The 20,310-nt window shown below is 36.5% G+C and overlaps 1 protein-coding gene across 1 annotated transcript in view; it reads left to right on the forward strand.

Annotated features, from left to right (window-relative positions):
• Positions 1 to 19,273, forward strand: part of cntnap2a (contactin associated protein 2a) — a 406,059-nt gene extending 386,786 nt beyond the window's left edge. Inside the window, exons 22-24 of the mRNA XM_084399640.1 lie at positions 14,860 to 15,090; positions 18,713 to 18,784; positions 18,885 to 19,273. Coding sequence (XP_084255766.1) covers positions 14,860 to 15,090; positions 18,713 to 18,784; positions 18,885 to 19,084 — 503 coding nt within the window. The 3' untranslated portion in view covers positions 19,085 to 19,273. The remainder of the gene's footprint in view (positions 1 to 14,859; positions 15,091 to 18,712; positions 18,785 to 18,884) is intronic.
• The last annotated feature ends 1,037 nt before the right edge of the window (positions 19,274 to 20,310 follow it).

Below are 20,310 nucleotides of genomic sequence, written 5' to 3' on the forward strand. Positions count from 1 at the left end.
GGAATTGGCTGTTGACATTCTGCAGTTGTTCAGGTGGTTGTTTTCTCTGTGCTGATGCAGGGTAACACTGCAGGGATTCGTGAGTGTCGCAGAGGCGAGATATAAGATCCTCTCAGAGCCTGTACAGTAGTCATGAATCAGGCGAAATGGACATTGAGCTGAGTGTGCTATCTGTGTCTCTGGACTGTTATTGTGTTTTAGGGAATCAGAGCAACATTAAGACTGGGGGGAAGACAAAAGTATTTGAAAAGGCTGAAGTATTTGTGTCTGCGTTTGTCTTCAGGTACTGTATATGCATCAGGGTGATAGTACTGCTGTGCATAGTATTGCGTATTGCTTTTATTTTTCAGATTTGTAATAATTAGGGCTATCAATCATATTATTTATTTATGATGTAATCAAATTTTGTCTTGTTAATGCTTTACATTGACCATAAGTGTCACTAAGACATGTATAATGTTACAAAAGACATTGTTCTTTTGCACTTTCTATTCATTAAAGAATCCTCCAAAAATGTAATACGGTTTTCACAAAAATATTAAGCAGCACAACCAAAATCACCAAATCAGAATATAAGAATGATTTCTGAAAGATAATGTGACACTGAAGACTGGAGTAATGATGCTGAAAATTTAGTTTTGACTTCTTTTAATCGTATGCATGAATGCGCTCATTTTGACAAACCCAATAATGATATAAATGCGTTTAGGTCAGGCAGTGTGTCAGGAAGTGTGCAGTATATGCTGAACTTTTTTCATGTGATGCAGTTGGCAAAGATACTGATGATACAGCAGTTTGAACTTTCGAGAAACCACTTGCAGTCTTCGTTTCTCTCTCTCGCACTCTCCATCTCTCCTGTCTTCTAGAGTCAGCCTATTAGTCTGATCAATGCCATTTTTCTTAACCAAAAGACTGATCTGATCAATACCGAATCTTGCTATATCAAAGTCCTCTGTTAGAGGATGATTTTGAGCAGAGAAACGACTTAAGTTTGGTTGCATTTTTGAGAAATATTTTTTTATATTTTTAGTGAATCTTACTCAAACATTATTTTTTGCTATCATAGGACAAATGTTCTTTTTGCATAACTCCTAAAACTCCACACACATGAATAATATCTTAACCCTTTCACGCATAGTGGTCACTACAGTGGACAGCTATTAAAAAAAGCATTTTCTTGAATTTGCACGGGTTTGTATGGCAAAGTTGCACATCAACCTCTTCATTGGACCCTGGTGCATCATCCTATAAAGTGCAATTTTTTTTACTGTAAATAAATGTATTTGTATTATTAGAATGTAATTTTCATTGACATCGAAAAAGTCATGTGATTACATAATGTATGACACTTGTAATGCATTACTTTACTTGTTAGATCAAAAAGTAATCTGATTTCGTAATGCACGTTATTGTAATGCGTTTTTTTTACTCATAACATCAAAAAGTAATCTGATTACGTAATGCATGTTACTTGTAATGCGTTTCTTTACTCATAACATCAAAAAGTAATCTGATTACGTAATGCATGTTACTTGTAATGCGTTTCCTTACTCATAACATCAAAAAGTAATCTGATTACGTAATGCATGTTATTTGTAATGCGTTTCTTTACTCAACATCAAAAAGTAATTTGATTATGTAATGCATGTTACTTGTAATGCATTTCTTTACTCGTTACATCAAAAAGTAATCTGATTACGTAATGCATGTTACTTGTAATGCGTTTCTTTACTCATAACATCAAAAAGTAATCTGATTACGTAATGCATGCTATTTGTAATGCGTTTCTTTACTCAACATCAAAAAGTAATCTGATTATGTAATGCATGTTACTTGTAATGCGTTTCTTTACTCGTTACATCAAAAGTAATCTGATTAGGTAATGCACATTACTTGTAGTTAATTACTTGTTAGATCAAAAAGTAATCTGATTAGGTAATGCATGTTACAATACATTACTCGTAACATTAAAACAAAACTGATTACGTAATGCATGTTACTTGTAACACATTACTTTACTTGTAATATCAAAAAAGTAATCTGAATGCGTTATGCATGTTACTTGTAATGCGTTACGCCCAACACTGATCATTTCAGATGAGATTGAAAAAACGTATCACTAGGTTTTCTCAGAGGAGGGCTATGATAGAAATGTGCATGTCCATCTTGGACATAATCAGAATTATCAGCTAATAAGGGTAAATATCCATACTCTGGTGCACTGGAGGGAGCATCTGAGTGGTTTCCACAGTTGTACCTTGGCAGGCTGTAGAAAATTCTGATGGAATCACGTCCTCATGTTCTGATATCAAAGATACGCGATGTGCAACTTGTATTAAGTTGTATGAAGCCTTTGCAATATTTCGCATTTATATTTTTTGTATATATTTTATAGTTTTCACATGATTTGATATAATTGTATTGATTAGTTTGTTAAATTCACATACTTTATCTGTTTGATTATTGTCTTATATTTAATACAGTATATCTTCAGTTTAAACCATAACCGCATGCTGTCCACTCAAGTGGACATCTGAAGATCTCTGAAAAAAAATTAAAAAAAATAAACATAAAAAAATCTTGTTTTTCATGCCCTAAGAGCAATAAAAACACATAGGAAACCAATCCTGACTGAGGTTATCATAATTCATGCATGAAAGGGTTAAATCATACTTCTTGTTGCGAAAATTATTACTTTTCTAAGCAATTAGACTCACTTGGCAGATAATTAAACGGCCAAAGGAATCCAATCGATTTACATTGAAAAATGCTTTGCCCAGTGTCTATACATGTATGTGTTTTCATCCATTCTGTCTACCAGAAAGTCGAGCATAAATTTGTATCCCAGCATCATGCACTGCGACCGACACCCATCACATCATCACCCACTCAACACACACTAAACTATGTGAATTTGCAGTAATTGCTGATAAGATAAAGCTAATTAAATGACCGTGTGCTTTATGGCCCCTGGAAACCACATTATACATTAGTATTCAGCATTTCATCACAGACTCCGCCTCCTGCCGAGCTGCATGCTGTAACAATCTTCTTAATTCTGTACCGATAAAGCGGTGTGGTTCACCAACCCCACCACGCTATCCGTCCTGGTGTAATCTCGCAGGGGGCTTTGTCCTGCATGGGTGGAGAGGCCTTTCATCCGAGGGTTCTGAGTGGGCAGCGGGGCTGATGCGGCTGCTCTTTGTTCTCTCTGGGTGGTACTGCACCAGTGCTGCACTATAGCACTGAAATACACTGAAGTAGTGCTTCTCAAACAGGGGGCCTCAGCACACAATATAGCTGAAATTATTTAAAATATGACAAAACAAGGTTTAAAATAAGCTAAAACAGCAAAACAATGTAGATGAAAAGCTGAAATAAATGTCTTATTTAAAAAGATAGCTCACCCAAAAATGAAAATGTTTACTCACCCTCAATTTGTCCCAAACCTGTATGAGTTTCTTTCTTCTGTTGAACACAAAAGAAGATATTTAAAAGAATGTTGTTAACCAGATATGTGACAGCAGCCATTGACTTCCATAGTAAAAAAAATAAATAAAAATCCTAATGGAACTTCAACATAAGAAAGAAACTCGTATGGGTTTGGAACAACTTGATGGAGAGTAAATAATGGCACACAAACACACACAATCTTAAATCATTTAAATATTGATTATCAAAAAATTCATATATATTTTATATATATATATATATACACACTGAAACACTGGCCAATATAGTGTTGGAGGTTTCATGCCAACACTATATTGCTCAAAGCTCTATAATATTGTATCGACTTTTCAAACTAGAAAGTTGGCAATAAAAAGTGTAAAACTTATTTTAATTATTATATTTTTTATTTATAATTTTTTTTTATTCTATTATTTTAATATGTTTCCACCCTAAAATAAAAGTTTTAATGAGCAGCTTTGTCAGAATTATCTGAAATTGTCTTTGACAATGAGGGGCCTTGGAGTCAAAAAGATTGAGAACCACTGCTCTGAAGAATTGAACGTTCCTTAGATGTTTTAGATGCAGAAGTTTTCCAAAGTGATGTGAAATTTGAGATTAGATGGGGAACAGAACAGGCTTGACATGACATTCAGTGAGAAACATGGGGGTTTGACTCATTGTGTGAGGAAACATTCAGCTTCCACTTTTTTGGGCTTATATATATGAAATTCTTCTTTATTAAAGTCTCTTGGGGCCCAATTATATTGATATCATCAACAATTGTTTGAGACATGTGTGTCAAAAATATTAGACTCCTTTTATATGTACAGACATGGCTCGCCAAAGTTAGATTCAACAAGAATGATTCAGAGGAAAAGAAAGAAGACCATTTTTAGAGGGAATGTAGGACGCCTTTGAAGTATATTCTACAGTTTTGACAGGCTCCCATTGCAGGATAATGATGAAAAAATGGTTGAAGTAGGAAAGAAAAAACTCCACAGGGAGAAAACGACTCAAATATGATGCATTTCATTTGGCAGGTTTTGCATCTTATGCATCCCCATCCGCTCCTAATGTCATTCACCCCACAAAGGAGATAAATTGCTTGCTATTATTAGCTATCATAATATGATGAGAGACATCCTATTGGTTAAAATCCCAGAATAATCACTGAAGCTCAATGGTATCTGAAACAATCGCTTCGTGTTAAATGGGTTTGCAATGATTCAGCAAGTTTGCGCTGGTTGTTTTCAAAGTGAGCACTGCAGGTGGGAGGTAGACTCCTCTTTCTCAAAAAATCCTTTTGTCAGCCGTCACTGAAGGTTATGTGCTTTCATCCCTGGCTGTCTCCTCTAACAGAAGGATCTGTCATTTTTATGTTGTTTTTTCTCGTGGCAGTTTTCAGTGGCTTCTGTGCAAATCTGCAGGCACCTTAAAAAGATGCAAATGCTTCAAAAGATTTGATCTCTTGCTGTATTTATTGCTTTAGAGCTTTGTAGTGTAGATGATTTTTATCCTTACAATTCCCAACGGCATTTACACACTGAATTTCTTTAGGCTTCTTCAGATGGAAAATAGTTTTTCCTTGAGGAAGGTAAATGCACTTTCACAAATGCACTTTGTGATTTTTATCATGTCCGAATTGCAAAATGCAAATGACATTTTTAACTTAAGAATTCATGTTGGCTGCATTAACAAAAACAAAAGATTCACATTTCTGCTTTTAGAGTGTGAATTAGATTGTTAATCCTGCAGGAGTGAACAAATGATTCCCTCGAGTCTGTTTTGACACAGTCATTAAGTACCAATTATGAAAAGCCCCCTCAAACTCTGACGATTTAAGACGTGAGTATCGTACAGATTTATAGCAGGCTACACCCTCGAGGGACTGATTTACATTAGAAAAGCGCACAAAAGATTTAATTCAGATGACTGATAGTCTTTTAATGTTCCCTGAAGACTAAACACTTCCATGTGTTTACTGTGTGCATCACATACAGCTGACCATACTGAGTGTGTAGTATGCAGACGATTATTACAACAGGCGGTAATTTAGACTTGTTTATCTGTTTAAAAAATGAAATATGCATTTAGAATAGGGCTCTCACACTGGAAATCTATCAGCCCAGTGGGACAAAAGGTTTAATAATAAAGTGCCCCCTTTATGGTATTTTAAAGGTTCCTATTTTTTTTTTTTTAAGTCTCCTACAACAGGTTTACATGCATCCAAGGTCAACAAATACATTTCACATCTCCCGATCTCTCAAAGAATCCTAAAAACGTTTGTTCTAAGATTTAGTCTCTCTAAAAGCCTCCTTTCCGTGAGCCTACTCTGCTCTGATTGGTCAGATGGCCAAGTCTATTGTGATTGGTCTACCCTTTATAGTGCGTGTCGGAAACAAATGCCTATTACCATATCTGAATTTCAGCTCCGGAGGCTTCCTCAGCACTTGATAAACAGTGATACGAACAGTAACAATGGCATTGGTTTTTCCATATCAATTCCAGCGCGAATCCTCATCCTTTTGAAGTGCATGCAAAGTGGATTCTCAGTGCTGAAAACAATATCTTCTCAACATGCCGACAGCACGAACCAAACTCTTCCAGTCTCAGCTACAACTAGTTTTTGAGCGCGGGTTATATACGTCATTCGCGGGCAGCCAATGAAGACCATAGGCTAGCATTATGCAAATTTGTTGCATTGTTACACAAGTATGTAACAGGAAATGAGACTGGAATTGCTGACGACTCGCTTCAGCAGTTCAGAATCGATTCTTTCTTTTAGGAGACAATAACCTTATTTATTGTTCACTTTGATCTTTAAAACTTTGCAGACATTTTACATTTACAAACAGCTAAATTACACAAAGGTAATTTTCGAAAAGCGTAATAGGGGCACTTTAAAATAATTGAATTAAATAAATATTGCATTTAGTAATATATATTATTTAAATATGAATAATATGTTGAATATATTATTTAAGTGATTTAAAAAATAAATAAATTAAAGTACGTTTGACAGACAGAGCCAACAGAGCAAGTGTTTTCTTCAACTAATTTTTCCCACACAAAAGTCTTATTGCAGAATAGTCGTTTGGACTAGAAAGCATGATGTCATCTCAGTGTAATGAAAACAAAATCATGTTACATTACACTGAACAGACTTGCATGACATCTTGATGTAGACCGCCTGGTCTCCATCAAAGCCTTGTTGAACAGATGGATGATGTCACTGTGGACATTACTCGGCTCTGGGCGCAGTCATCGTCCAGCGTGGGTGCATCACAGTGGAGGTGGACTCCAGATCCAGACCCTGGTGGAATCCAGTTTCCAGGTGTTGTTGAAGCAGGATATCAATGAGTGCGGAACAGGAGAGGGGCTGCAGTCTGTGATCACCCAGCCCCAGCTGCAGACGTATACACACACACACACACACAGCCAGGGAGGCAGGCAGGGCATCCGCATCGTGAAGAGAAACACATTGAGAGAGAAGAAGGCTGGCATTTTGGAAGAAGTGAGAAACACCTGATAGCAAACGCTGATCTAGCAGGTAATGTTTTTTTTTTTTTTGTACTGCAGTATGAGGAGGTGGACTGTGTTAGTTTTCCAGGGTGAAGGATGCTGTACATGTGTTTGTGTGTTATGTGTGTTTATATCTTCCAGTGAATCACGCACAGTAGTCTTTCATGTATTTCTGTACCTTATATTGTAATAGTGTATTATAGTATTGTTTGGTTAATGATTTGCTGGGCAGATTCTCTGCATTGCTGGAATGGGTGTGTGGTGCAGGTAGTGTAAGGTGGTGTTTGCCCTTTCCAAGGGTGGATGATGGAAGAACAAGTAGAAACACAGAGGGGTGAAATCCAGGTGGAATTCTGGGCTATATATATATATAATTTAAGCTTACTGGGGTGTAACGATACCCTCATGTCACGATTCGATACATATCACGATACTGAACTCACGATACGATATTATTGCAATTCTCCAAGACATATGATAAAAGGTTAACAAAAAATGTGCTGTTGATTAAAATGCTAAATTTGGTTTTACATTGTGTGTGTAGATGAATAGGCTTGGACTTGGTGCTGGAAACCCAAAGCACGGACAATAGAGACACCAGAATAACAATGTTCATAATTCTGAAGCTGAAAATACAGAATTATTTTAGACGAATATACTTGCACTCTGTCACTCGCAAGATTTGGCATTATCAGGACCCACAAATATTCCCCCGTTGCATTATTATACATTATATATAGTAGTAGGACACTAAAACTCTGTAAACTAGATTTTTTTTCGCACACAGTCATTCTTATTGTGGGTGAACTATCCACAATACACATTGTCACTATCCACGATACATAATATTGTTGCATTTTTGTATTGCGATATATTGTGACACGATATATTGTTACACCCCTAAAGCTTAGCTTACATCATTTTTTTTATATGAATTTGTTGTGTGTCTGCACAACTGTTTTCAACTGCTGCTCGACACATTTCCTTTCTATTTAAAATAAATGATCGCACCTTGTACACCTGATGAAATTAACTTTACTTTTATTTTCCCAGCTAAAAGTGGCAGTTTTGCGTTTTTTAGAGCCAGTTGAGGTACCAGTAAAGTATGCCGGATTGCAGTAGTCTGCTGCATACTTGGGGGAACTGTTTTGTGCAAATTACGTGTAGCACTAATTGTTGTGGGCATTTGATTTGCATAATTCCTTTAGTGAATATAGCTGTGTGTTTCCTGAGGAACGTGCCTTTGCTGCGTGTATCTCAGAGGATGCTCTCTGATCCTGTTGTCACGTGACGGCCGACAGGTGTTGTTCTGTCTAAATCTGTTCGCACATGGTGCATCATGCAGCAAGATCTGAAGATTGGCCCCTCCCTTTTATCTCACCCATTCTTCACAGCAAGGCTATATAGAGCAAATAACATTTGTATGAGAGATAAAAACAGGTAAAAAGAAATGTTCGGCCATCATATGTGTTGACAGTGTGTCATTATAATTCACATTATCACCTTTTCTTTGGGTCCAGCACCTCCCTCTCTCTCACATGCTACATCAGCTTCCATTTGTTACCATGGAAACCCTTTCATCCCACCCTTTCTCTCCATCTTCCAACCCATCCATCAAAAGACAGTCTTCCATCCCTCGTTTGCACCCTCTTTCCCTGTCTCTCCCCCGCAATAATGGCCCCTACCAGGATAGCAGTGTTTACTTTAATGTCTCATAAATAATTCATCATGTTTCTCAGCAGCTCATAGACAAAAGAGCTGTTAAAATTATTTTATGGCTATTCAAATAACAGTTTTACTTGCACTGCATTATTCTACACTTCTCACCATGAAATTTTGTTTTAAAGTGACGTACTGTATTGTGTTGACTGCAACGAGGAATGTGGCTTGTGGAATACAGTATCAGTTGTTTCTGTTGAGCTTTACAATATGATCAAGTATGTATCAAGCATATCTCGTGTCTGTTTTCTACTCTGAACTGGGTTATAAAACAGGAACAAGCTGATGGCAACAGGTGTGGGTGCATTGCAGCATCTAGTTGGTGCTTATATATATATATATTTTAAACTATGTGATATGTATATATCATAGATATGCTGGACGTTTTGTTGAAAGTAGCCTACATTTACCTGTTGAAACATGCCGTCAAAAGCAACTGTAAGAATTGAGGGAGGTGCGAAAGGGGCAGAGACGATAAATAAGAAACACCACAGCAGGTGTCAATTTAGTTAGTGTTGTATGAAATACAATGTGATTTTCGTTGATGGAGATCTGGCAGCAACAGCACATTTTTCCTCTTGGGTGATCGAATGCGAGCAAACCAATGAGAGCGCAGGATAATGATGACGATACATAACAACAGAGCATAGGCGCCAAAGCTACATTGGATCCGCTTACCCAAAATCCTCCGTAACTGGCAGATTTTAAGAAAATGACCATCGTTTGTAGGTATTATCAAAATGTTATCATGTAAGCTGTATGGTACACCTCAAACAAGGGAATTTATAGTAATTTATAGAGCCCTATCATACACCCAGCGATGCAAGTTTTTTTGCTAGTTTCAGCCCGATCTTTTTCACGTCCTGCGCCACATTGTTTAAATAGAAAATGCATTTGCGCCCTTCTGTTTGCCCACGAGCTGTGTTCAGGCGCATTGTTGGCACGTTGCTATTTTGAGGCAGCTGAAATAGACTGCGCCATTGACCAACTGAAACCTGGTCTAAAGTCAATGGCACAGTATTTCGCATTAGTAATATATATAAGCCTATAGGCACGTACACTCTGCTTAATACACACACAGGGACATGCAGCAGCACACAAACATGCCAAATATTAAAAATAAAAGGAATACAATGTAAAAGATTAATATTGTGTACATAAAGATATGGTGGAATCCGGCTTGTCCCGGAGATGGTCTGCTTGCAGGCTTCAACCTCGCGCACGAGCAGATCCGTTTCCTCGCCTTTTAAAGGGAATGGAAGATGAGACTCTGATTGGGTTATTCCACATTACGCCCAAAACACACCCATTACTCATTAAGAGAATAGGGACAACTCTTATAGACCATGCGCCGCACGCTACAACCATTTTTCCCGTCGTTAAACTAGCAAAAGTGGATTCGGACAAGTGTACTTGCGCTTGCACTTTAGACCATGCACTTATTGTTAAAAAGGGCCCATAGTGTTAATGCTAATCAGCAAGTCCACAAATGGTTTGGGTATGCAGAGCATTTGCAGCTTATATGGACCACACGCAGTTATATATTCATATTTAATATTTTGCTATATTTTTTTTAGTTGTGGATGCTTTTGTTTCCCAGACATATCTTATTATTCACTGCACACAAACACACTTAATGCCGTCTGGTGTTGCTTTAGTACAGAGCTGGGTGGGGGAGACACCAACACTAGCAGGTCACACCTTCATATCAGACAGATCTTGACCTTGAATCTAATTAGCCTGAATCTTTTTTCTCTGCATGACACTAAATGCATGTGTCCTCTAAGATCAACAGGAAACAGACAACCAGCTGTAATCGTCTGCTTTTATTTATCACAGGAAGATAAACAACAGAATTTGGGTGTTTATAGAAGCAGGCCATGATGAAATTTTAGTCTAAATTGTAAAAATCCATGTTTGTTTATTCTTGTAACTGTGACTGGGGAGTAAAGTTTGTGGCGTTGAGAAACAAAGAATCTGCAGTGCTCCCTCCTCCCTCTTAATGTCGACTGGGGGAAAGCAGAACTGTGGCTGATTCAAGCCATCTGCTTGCAGTATAAAACAATTCGTCAATGGGGTTAAAACCCTGCAATGATACTCTGGTTTGCACAAAACAAGGGGTAATGTAAGTGCAAATACTGCAGCACGTCCCTATATCAGAGCATCATGAAGAGCGAGGGGGAAATCTCCAGAGCTTTCCACCTGAATTTGCAGCAACAATCAGTCAATTCTCATAAATATTCCAGCCACGTTTCACGCCTCTGAGGAGCCCATATACAGCAGAATGTGTTATATTTCATACAACAAATATGAACCATTTCTCTGCAACCATGTTCTTGAAAATATTTGCATTATAAAGCAGATTTTGAATCTGAATGTGACGAGAATAATAATCTTTTAATTTGCCATGCTTAGATGTAATGTTTTTTTCATGCAAGTGATGAAATTACTCTCTCTCTCTCTCATTTCATATTCTAGTCATTTAAAGCAAAGGCTTTAACAGAATTTAATGAGATAATTCGCATGAGAGATGTACGGTCTCTACAGCACTGTTGTTTCTTATTACCCCAGTCGTTTCACATTGAAAAACAGATTGTTGACACTGAAGCGGATCATATTTTGCGTAATGGTATTCAAAGGCGTCTTGTGGAAAATGAACAAATGTTCTGTCTGGCTTGTGCCTGCAAGAACCTCAGATTGAGACTAGTATTCACGAGGATGTTATCACATTTCCTTGCTTTCTACTGAGCACTGAGCTGCAAGATTGACTCTAGTTGTATGAGGAGGCTGCATGAGGGGAAAAATCCCATTTTGGCCCTTTGAGACCTACCATCATCATGTGAAATATTTTGGTGTTTGTGGCCCATTATTTCTGGATGTAGCGAATGTTTGTTGACTTTTCATTAGTATAGCACATGAACACAGAACTTCTTAGGTGCTTTTTAAAAGATTTTCATCTTGCAGCCTGCATCATATTCGAGTAAAAATTATATAAATGTAAATTATATATTCAAATTATATTTATTAAATAATACAATTTTAGAGCATTCTGGGAAGTTAAGTGGTGTTCTGCCATTTTTTGTGAATTGAAAGATAAGTCATTATATAAAAAAAAAAAAAAATATATATATATATATATACGTATATAATATAATATAATATAATATATACGTATTATATAAATGTATGTGTGTGTGTATATATATATATATATATATATATATATATATATATATACAGTATAATAAATATACTTTATTTATATGTAATCATATATAAATCATAAATATAATAAATAATAACTCATATGTTTGTGTGTGTATATAAAAAATTCTGAAGAATTCATAAAAATGTAAATAAAAAATTGCACTTGTGCATCTTGTTTTTTAGTGGAAATCAGTTTCAGAAATTTGATTGTGATTTAAAGTCGAAGATGCGATAGTCTTTTCTTCCCTACTGTGACGTACATAAAAATGAATCTGCTTCTGAATGAGAAAAATGTAGGGCGGGGATTTGATTCCGACTTTTAGGAATCGATTAGATCATAGGAAGTTGCAAACTATATGGACGAAGATTTTAATGCCAGGTTGTAGTCAGTTGTGGAGGATATTTAGTCCCACCCTCCACAGAGACGTACAGTATGAGAAGAGATGTCGTTTCAAGGGGAGGGGAGGTTAACATTTTTGATTAAAGATTACAAGGGGATATGATTTATTTTTTATTTTTTTTATATGATGTGCACGGATAAATAATTTTTTATAAGCACTGCAACATTCTGTATAGAAAAATAAGATTCATGGCGACTTTAAAATAAAAGGAATCCTCACTATAATGGCGCACAATCTTGAACCACTGGTATACTTTTGATATGCACTGTACCAGCTGTATAAAATGTTTTACTGTGATGCTCTGAATAAAAAAAACATCATCCCTAAGAGGTGTTCTTGTTGCACAACACAGTAAGCTTGTTCTCATTGTGTGTTTTCTATGTAGAGAGCGTGTGTACTTTACCTGTGGCTGCGGTGAGAGAATGCTGAATTTAGCTGCACACACACCGCAGATGCTTTGAAGAGGTTTCGTCTGTAATGCAGCAGTTAGACTGGCTCTTTTGTCTGTGTTTGGTGCAAGGTGTTCGGCAGGCAAATCTCTGCTGCACTTTGAAGATACCAGGATATCTGTGTGCTTGAAGACAACAACAACAAAAAAGTAGGCAGAGAGAATAGAGTAGAACTGTAATTTAAGGTGTTTTATGAAAATGCCTGTTTTAATCTTATGTCAGGATTACTTGTAGAGTATAAAGATTGGTTTTGACTGTTGAGCAGTAATCAAGGTTTATGGGGTAGTTCTGTCATCATTTTCTCACTCTCATGTCGTTGCAAACCTGTTTGATTTTCTTTCTTCTTTGGAGCATAAATGAAGATATTTTGAAGAATGTTGGTTGCTCTTATCAAATTTTTCAAAGGGCAATTTTTATGCAAAATTTAATGAGAGTGCTGCTTAATACTTATATAACAAGCCTTCTGAAGTCATTTGATGTGTGAGGAACCGACCTGTAACATGGTAGAGGTGAGGGACTAACAGCAGGCGTGTTTAATAACAAAATTAAAACAGGAACCAAGGAACACAATGGGCAGGAGAACAAGAAGACAAGAGACCAGAATGCAAGAAAAACATGAGAGTGCCAAACAACTGACAAACTAACACAGCAAACACTAGCACTGTGTCCAAAATCGCATATGTACTACATTTTGAAACTTACTTTGCAAAAGTTACAAAAGTATATGTATATAGTATGAATATGTGTAGTATGAGTGAAATTATCACTGGCATGTGAAATATGGTCAGTTGCATCTCTCCACCACCATTCACGATTCCTCTCCGTGACCTCACGCCACGGGATAGTAAAATGTCCATCGAATGTGCACTTCAGAATCTCGGCGGAAGTAGTAGGTTCCAGAATTAGTAGGAAAGTATTTGATTTTCAAACAAGAAACAGGAAACCGGAAATAAAGCCAATCAAAACAAAACATAAAAGTCCAAAGGAGATACATGACAAAACCATTATTGTTTTAGTATATATTACACGCATTGTTGATATTTTGAATTAGCTTTTATTTTTGTATTTTAATATATTTTAGTTGTAGTAATTTTATGTGCTTTTTTTTTTTTTTTATAACGTATTTTATTTCATTTAAAATTATTTTAATTCAGTTAGTTGCCTAGGCAACATTTCTAATTATCACAAGTTTTGTTTTTTAAAACAAAGTTATCATTTTGTTTTATTTCAGCTTTAGGAAATACCGTTTTGGTAACACTTTACAATAAGGTTTCATTTGTTAACATTAGTTAACTACAATTAACAATAATTATACAGCATTTATTTATCTTAGTAAATGTCAATCTCAACATTTACTAATACATTATTAAAATCAAAAGTTGTATTTGTTAACATTAGTTAGTGCACTGTCAACTAATATAAATATTAAAAAAATGTATTAACTAACATTAACAAAGGTTAATAAACGATGTACGAATATTTTGCTCATTGTTAGTTTGCTAGTTAATGCATTAACAAATGAGACCTTATTGTAAAGTGTTACCACAATTTTTAGTATTTTTAGGTAACAATAACAACATTGGATCAAACTCAATAATCTTCCCCTCCAGTGAGCTGAAGCATGAACAAACCATTCAAATGATTTTTGTAAACTAGAACAATCAAAACCAAGTGATTCAGGTTTGAAACAATTTTTTTTTTTTTTTTAAGTAAACTATTCCTTTAAATATTCACTATAGTGACACGTAAACATTGTTTGCATTTAAAATGTGTAAAATCCCATTGAATGGGAATGGCATGAATGAAGAGACATATTTGTAATGCAAGTGTAAATGATATATTTCAGATACAGCTGCCCCCTCAAGGTTTTATTTTAGAATGCCATCGTAACACAGATCTCTTGTGTATGTACATTATACATGAACAGGCATTGATCTTATCCTTTTATTGCAATGAAATGGAATACATTTCCCGGAACAAGGCTTGGATCAGTTTTCTGCAGTTATCTTGAATTTCAGCCTGTCTGACATTTTGAACATTTAGATGCTGATTATTCTCTTGCTCTTGGTCTAACTTTAGATGCCTATCTTTATCTCTTCTTCCTGCAGAAACTGGTTACATCGATCCGGTGCTTATAGAAAAATACAACACACCCGGGTTTGTGGGTTGCCTGTCCAGAGTGCAGTTCAACAGCATTGCTCCTCTGAAAGCTGCGCTCAGGTCCCGTGGTTCTGCACCCGTCTCACACCAGGGTAAACTGGTGGAATCCAACTGCGGAGCATCACCCCTCACTATCCCACCCATGTCTGCTGCAACCGACCCTTGGCACCTAGACGCAGGTGAACACGTTTAAACTACCCAAATAATACTGCAAAAGCAAATCCACTTGAGGACTGAGGCTTGAATTGATAAAGTAAAACCGATGCCATCGTTACTGTTCGTATCACTGTTTATAAGTGCCGAGGAAGCCTCCGGAGCTGAATTTCAGATATGGTAATGAGATTTTTATTTTTCCAGTACTAGTAGACCAATCACAATAGACTGGGCCATCTGACCAATCAGAGCAGAGTAGGCTCTCAGAAAGGAGACTGAATCGCTTATAGAACTTTTGTTTCAGACACTTTGAGAAAAGACATAATTGACATAAATTGACATACATTTTTTTGCTCACCAGTAAGTGTGGCTAGTGGTTTTCCAAAGTTACTAGCCACTCAGCATTTTCACTGGCCACAATTTTAACAATGATACCATTGGGAAAAACTGCTATATAGATATTTTTAATATTTTTAAATTATAATTTGGAAGCAGGTACAGTATATTAGGCTGCTGTCACTTTAAGACCTGATGCACGGATCCATTATACAAGTATACAAGTTACATATGTATTTTCTTTTTCAACTGTTTACGTTCACTTTAAGGGATGGTTAGGAGTCATTTCAACCTAGGGTCCTTTGCACCATGACCTTGAGCCAAACACCCCCCCAAGAAGCTTTTTTTTCCCTTGGTCGAACATTATTAAAGTTAGAGCTTATTTAGAGATATCAGCCGAATGGCTTAGTGCAGACGCTAATGGATCCCAGGTTGTATCTTGTAAAGTGCTGGGCGGTATGACGAAAAATCCACATCACGGTATTTTTCTAAATTACACTGAAATATATGACGGTATTTCTTTTGTTCCAAGCATGACTGGGTGTAAAACACATTTTTCACTGAGTGAGAGAGGAAATGCTGCAGTAGATTGACTTAGAATGCCCTATTTTACTGTCATGAGTGAATATTGTAGAAAAAAAATCCACACTAGTATTATTACAGCAGGCTTGCAAGGCTGTTTATAAAGAGGTGCCAGCAGGAGGCGCTTTAGGAACGGCAGAAATAGCGGTTTCCCCGTTAACGGCTCTACACAAAGCAGCAACGCTCATAAACGCTGCTTTATCAGGAAAGATAAAGAAAGATTCAATCGTAATAACAAATAAACTTTTCTAAAGACCGTCAGTTCACTTAAGATACATTAATATAACACGCCGCGTTTTGATTTTGAAACGTGCAGTGCTCATGTTTATTCAACAATGTCAATGCCAACCACAAATAGTTTTTCCAAAAGGCTGTGTTGATATTGTGAACCAATGTATGGGAAACACTGTAATATAATTTGACAGCTATCAATTATAGTTTAACCAGAGAACGTCTAATGAGGGGAGAAGTGCCACTCAATAAACTTCCGGTTGCAGTTCTACTCTTGTTCCATATAGCGCCCCCAGTGGAACTATGATTGGAACTACAACCAATAGGACTTAATAGGGCGTTGGAGTGAACAGGCTTTCCGTAGACGGGCTTTGGTTTAACCTATCCATCTTCAAAGTCACGCTTACACGTGCATCACTACAGTGCAACAGAGAAAAGGGACCCTCTCAAACAGTGTCGTGCCGCGCCGCGTTCCGATCATTATTAAAGCGACATACATCGGTATTGCGGTATTTTAAAAATTCATATCATAACAAAAAATAAACACCGGTATTCGGTATGAACCGGTATACCGCCCAGCACTATAAATTACCCCACTAATAATGCCCGGAATGGTACCAAACTTCTATAGTAGTACAAATAGGTTCTGTACTCATAACACAAGGCATTGGAAAGTTTGTAAATACATAAGGAGATTATTTAAATAACACTTGCCTGATGGCTCATGCTACCGCTAACCCGGACGTTGAGGTCACTTCTGTGATTTGGGAAAAGCCCATAGAAGTTTGGTACCATTCCGGGCATTATTAGTGGGGTAATTGGCTGATATCTCTAAATAAGCTCTAACTTTAATAATGTTCGACCAAGGGAAAAAAGGCTTCTGGGGGGGTGTTTGGCTCGAGGTCATGGTGCAAAGGACCCTAGGTTGAAATTACTCCGAACCATCCCTTTAAAACATAACTGACGTGAACACTCGCCAAGACTGGCATTTTGACATTATTTTGTGTGTATTTTTAACTGTTTAAGTGCAATAAGCAACGGAAAAAACTACATTTAATACTGAGAGGTATAGAAGGAGTGACTGCGTTACACGCAACTGCTGAATTCCACTTGCAGTTGGCAGGTTTTAATGTCAAGCCCTGGTCACAATGTATATGATGAGAAAATTAAAGTGTTTTTTGACCATGAATGGATGTAAACTTATCGTAGGAGACTTCCCAAACAAATTTGGGAACCTTTAAAATAGCATAATAGGGGCACTTTAAAATCCTTAAAATATCTTCATTATTCGTAAAACCCCTTGCTGTTTAATTTCCAATTCTAGTTTATTGATTGCAGCACCTTCACAGTGAAGCATTGACCTCAGTGATAAGATCTGTCCACTTTCAGCCTTTTAACTGCCACTGTTATTGTATTGCTTTCAGTTTGATTTAGAAATTAAACACAAATACTGAACGAAAGTTCAATACATCAGCAGCATATTTTCGACTTAAATAAACAGGCATTCCGCTACTGTTCGCTGCCATTCTGTAAAAAGGTCAATGGCCAGTTAGTGGACAGAATGGCTTCTGTAAAGACCAATATGCTTCACTCAGCTATAAACGCATTAGTGCATCATTTTAAACCATTATGTGTGTATCTGACAAACATGATGAGAAGAATTCTGTTTAGTAATAGCAGCTCCTTAAAAAACGAATCCACATGTAAACTAGTCCCCCTGTGGTGAAAAGTTTTTAATGTTGTTTATGTAGTGTTTTTAATATGCTTTAAGACAAACCATGTGTAAATGCACAAGTCAGCACCATTGCTGAGTATTTTCTCCTTAAAACTGCAGTGAAACAAAGACAGTCTCAAAAACGCGGTTTGAAATCGCTGGAGTTTCTGACATCACAAACTACCTTGTAACCAATCACATCAACGAGTGGATCTCTGAGCTGGTGTGAGTGAGTGGAGGCGGGGCTCATTTGCATATTCATAGAACCACATATACTAAATGAGGCAAGGGTGTAGAGTTACATTCAAGCCATTTGAAGGCATGAATGAAAAAACTTTTCCAGGAAAAAACGTTTAATTAAATATGTCATTTTGGTGATTAAAGATGAGTTTTAAGAGATAAAATTATTGACTACAGGGGGACTTAAATGCTTTTTGGCATTGAGAACAATATTCATTCTCTTCTCAGAATTGGACAAGTCAGACTGTTCACTGTTTTCACATTTATTTATTTTCAGTCTCACTCTTAGAAGAAAAGGTAAAATACTACAAGTGAATTTAGGCATCATAATATACAATATGAAAAGTGGATATTCATTATGATCTTTGCTAAAGATTTAATATTAAATGATTTGCATTTTTATAGATTAACTTTAACTATCCATTTTTCAAATTCAGAACCTAAATGTAAAAATCGGGAAAATTAGCGTGCACAATTAAATATCCAATATGGACAGATGCCGATAAATGTTAACTTATCAAGTTTATTATGATGATCTCCTGTAGGTGTTGATTTCCCCTTCAATGAGGAAAGAGTGATACCGGATGGAGTTAACAGGAATTCGGCTATAATAGGAGGTGAGATGGCAACATATTCATATCTAATTCAGATGAAAAATGACTCCTTTGAAGTTACCTGTTCTTAAATGCATTAACCGTAAATGTATTCTCTTTGCAGGTATCATCGCAGTGGTGATCTTCACTATTCTGTGCACTCTGGTGTTTCTGATCCGGTACATGTTCCGCCATAAAGGCACTTACCACACCAACGAGGCCAAGGGGGGAGAGTCGTCCGAGTCAGCTGACGCCGCCATTATCGGCACCGAGCCCAATTTCACAGAGACCATCGACGAAAGCAAGAAGGAATGGTTCATCTAATGGGGGTGCACAGACTCTTTCCGATTCTTTTTTTGAGTATCAGAACTACTGTTTTTGGATCAAGCTCATCATCAGTTTGAGAAACTGTCCTGTACATAGTGACTGGCTTGTCTCTTTCTATTGTGTTTTGGCAAAAGTCTTTTAAGTGTGTAATCTCTGGATCACATCTTAATAAATCATTTCACCATGTGTTCTTTTTTTTTTTACAGAAACAATTATTTGCCAAAATTCCTTTCATGAAAAGTTTGATCATTGTGTTCTTTTGCTTAATCTTACAAAAAGTCCTTGTGTGGAAAATGTTTTAGACAGACTGTAAATGTTAAATGCTCTATATGAATTCACTGCACAAACGACAGAGATTTAATTTTAAGATGACATTAGATTGTATATCATCAGTGTTTCAGTGAGGGGAAGAAAATCAAGGCATGCACCAAGAATTATGTCAAATCGACACTGTCTGTTTATAGCCTTCTGCACAGTTATACTCATTTATTTCCTGTGGAAGCCTTCAGTTTACTGTTCCTTGCCAAACACCTCCCAGTCTTAAGCATTTGTTTTGCTGAAGGCATGTATCATGGCATAAAGATGTTATTTTGAGACATCATTTTGTCTGTGTGTCATTTATGCAGGCTGTGGTAAAGTGACATCTATCTGGCAGATTAACACCCAAATGTGTATTATTAGTGTTTGTCATTGTAGATGAAGAAGGTGGGACCACTGACACCCGATTGAATGACTTAATTCAAGGTGCCTTTAGGATTCAATCAGCTGTCAATGTAGATGTTTACTTTATCTGGTTAAATAGGTAAAGAAGAATCCCAACAAATAAATCGGCTGTTTGTATTTATTGATATATTTGTCTGAGCGGAAATTAGACCCAAAGTTCATGAGTTTAGAAGTGTTCGGAATGCCAATGTTACAGAAATGTTCTGAATGGAACATTATTTTGCATATATGCTAAAACATTTTAATGTCAAATTATGTTGTCAAAAGCATTTTCATTGTTTTTTTTTTTGTTTTTTTTCAAGTATCATTTACTGTTCATATAAAAATTTCATTTACATATACATACAGATGTATGTATTCTCTCAGAGACTGGTTCACAGATTGATTTTAGAAAGCGGATGTTGCTCACCCTCAGATTTATATGTGATGCATTTATTTGTAATAAATATCAAGGTTTATTAGCATTATGACGCATCTGCCAGGTATTGGAATAATTCCGA

Source organism: Rutilus rutilus (genome assembly GCF_951802725.1).
Source record: "Rutilus rutilus genome assembly, chromosome: 24".
NCBI classification, from domain to species: domain Eukaryota; kingdom Metazoa; phylum Chordata; class Actinopteri; order Cypriniformes; family Leuciscidae; genus Rutilus; species Rutilus rutilus.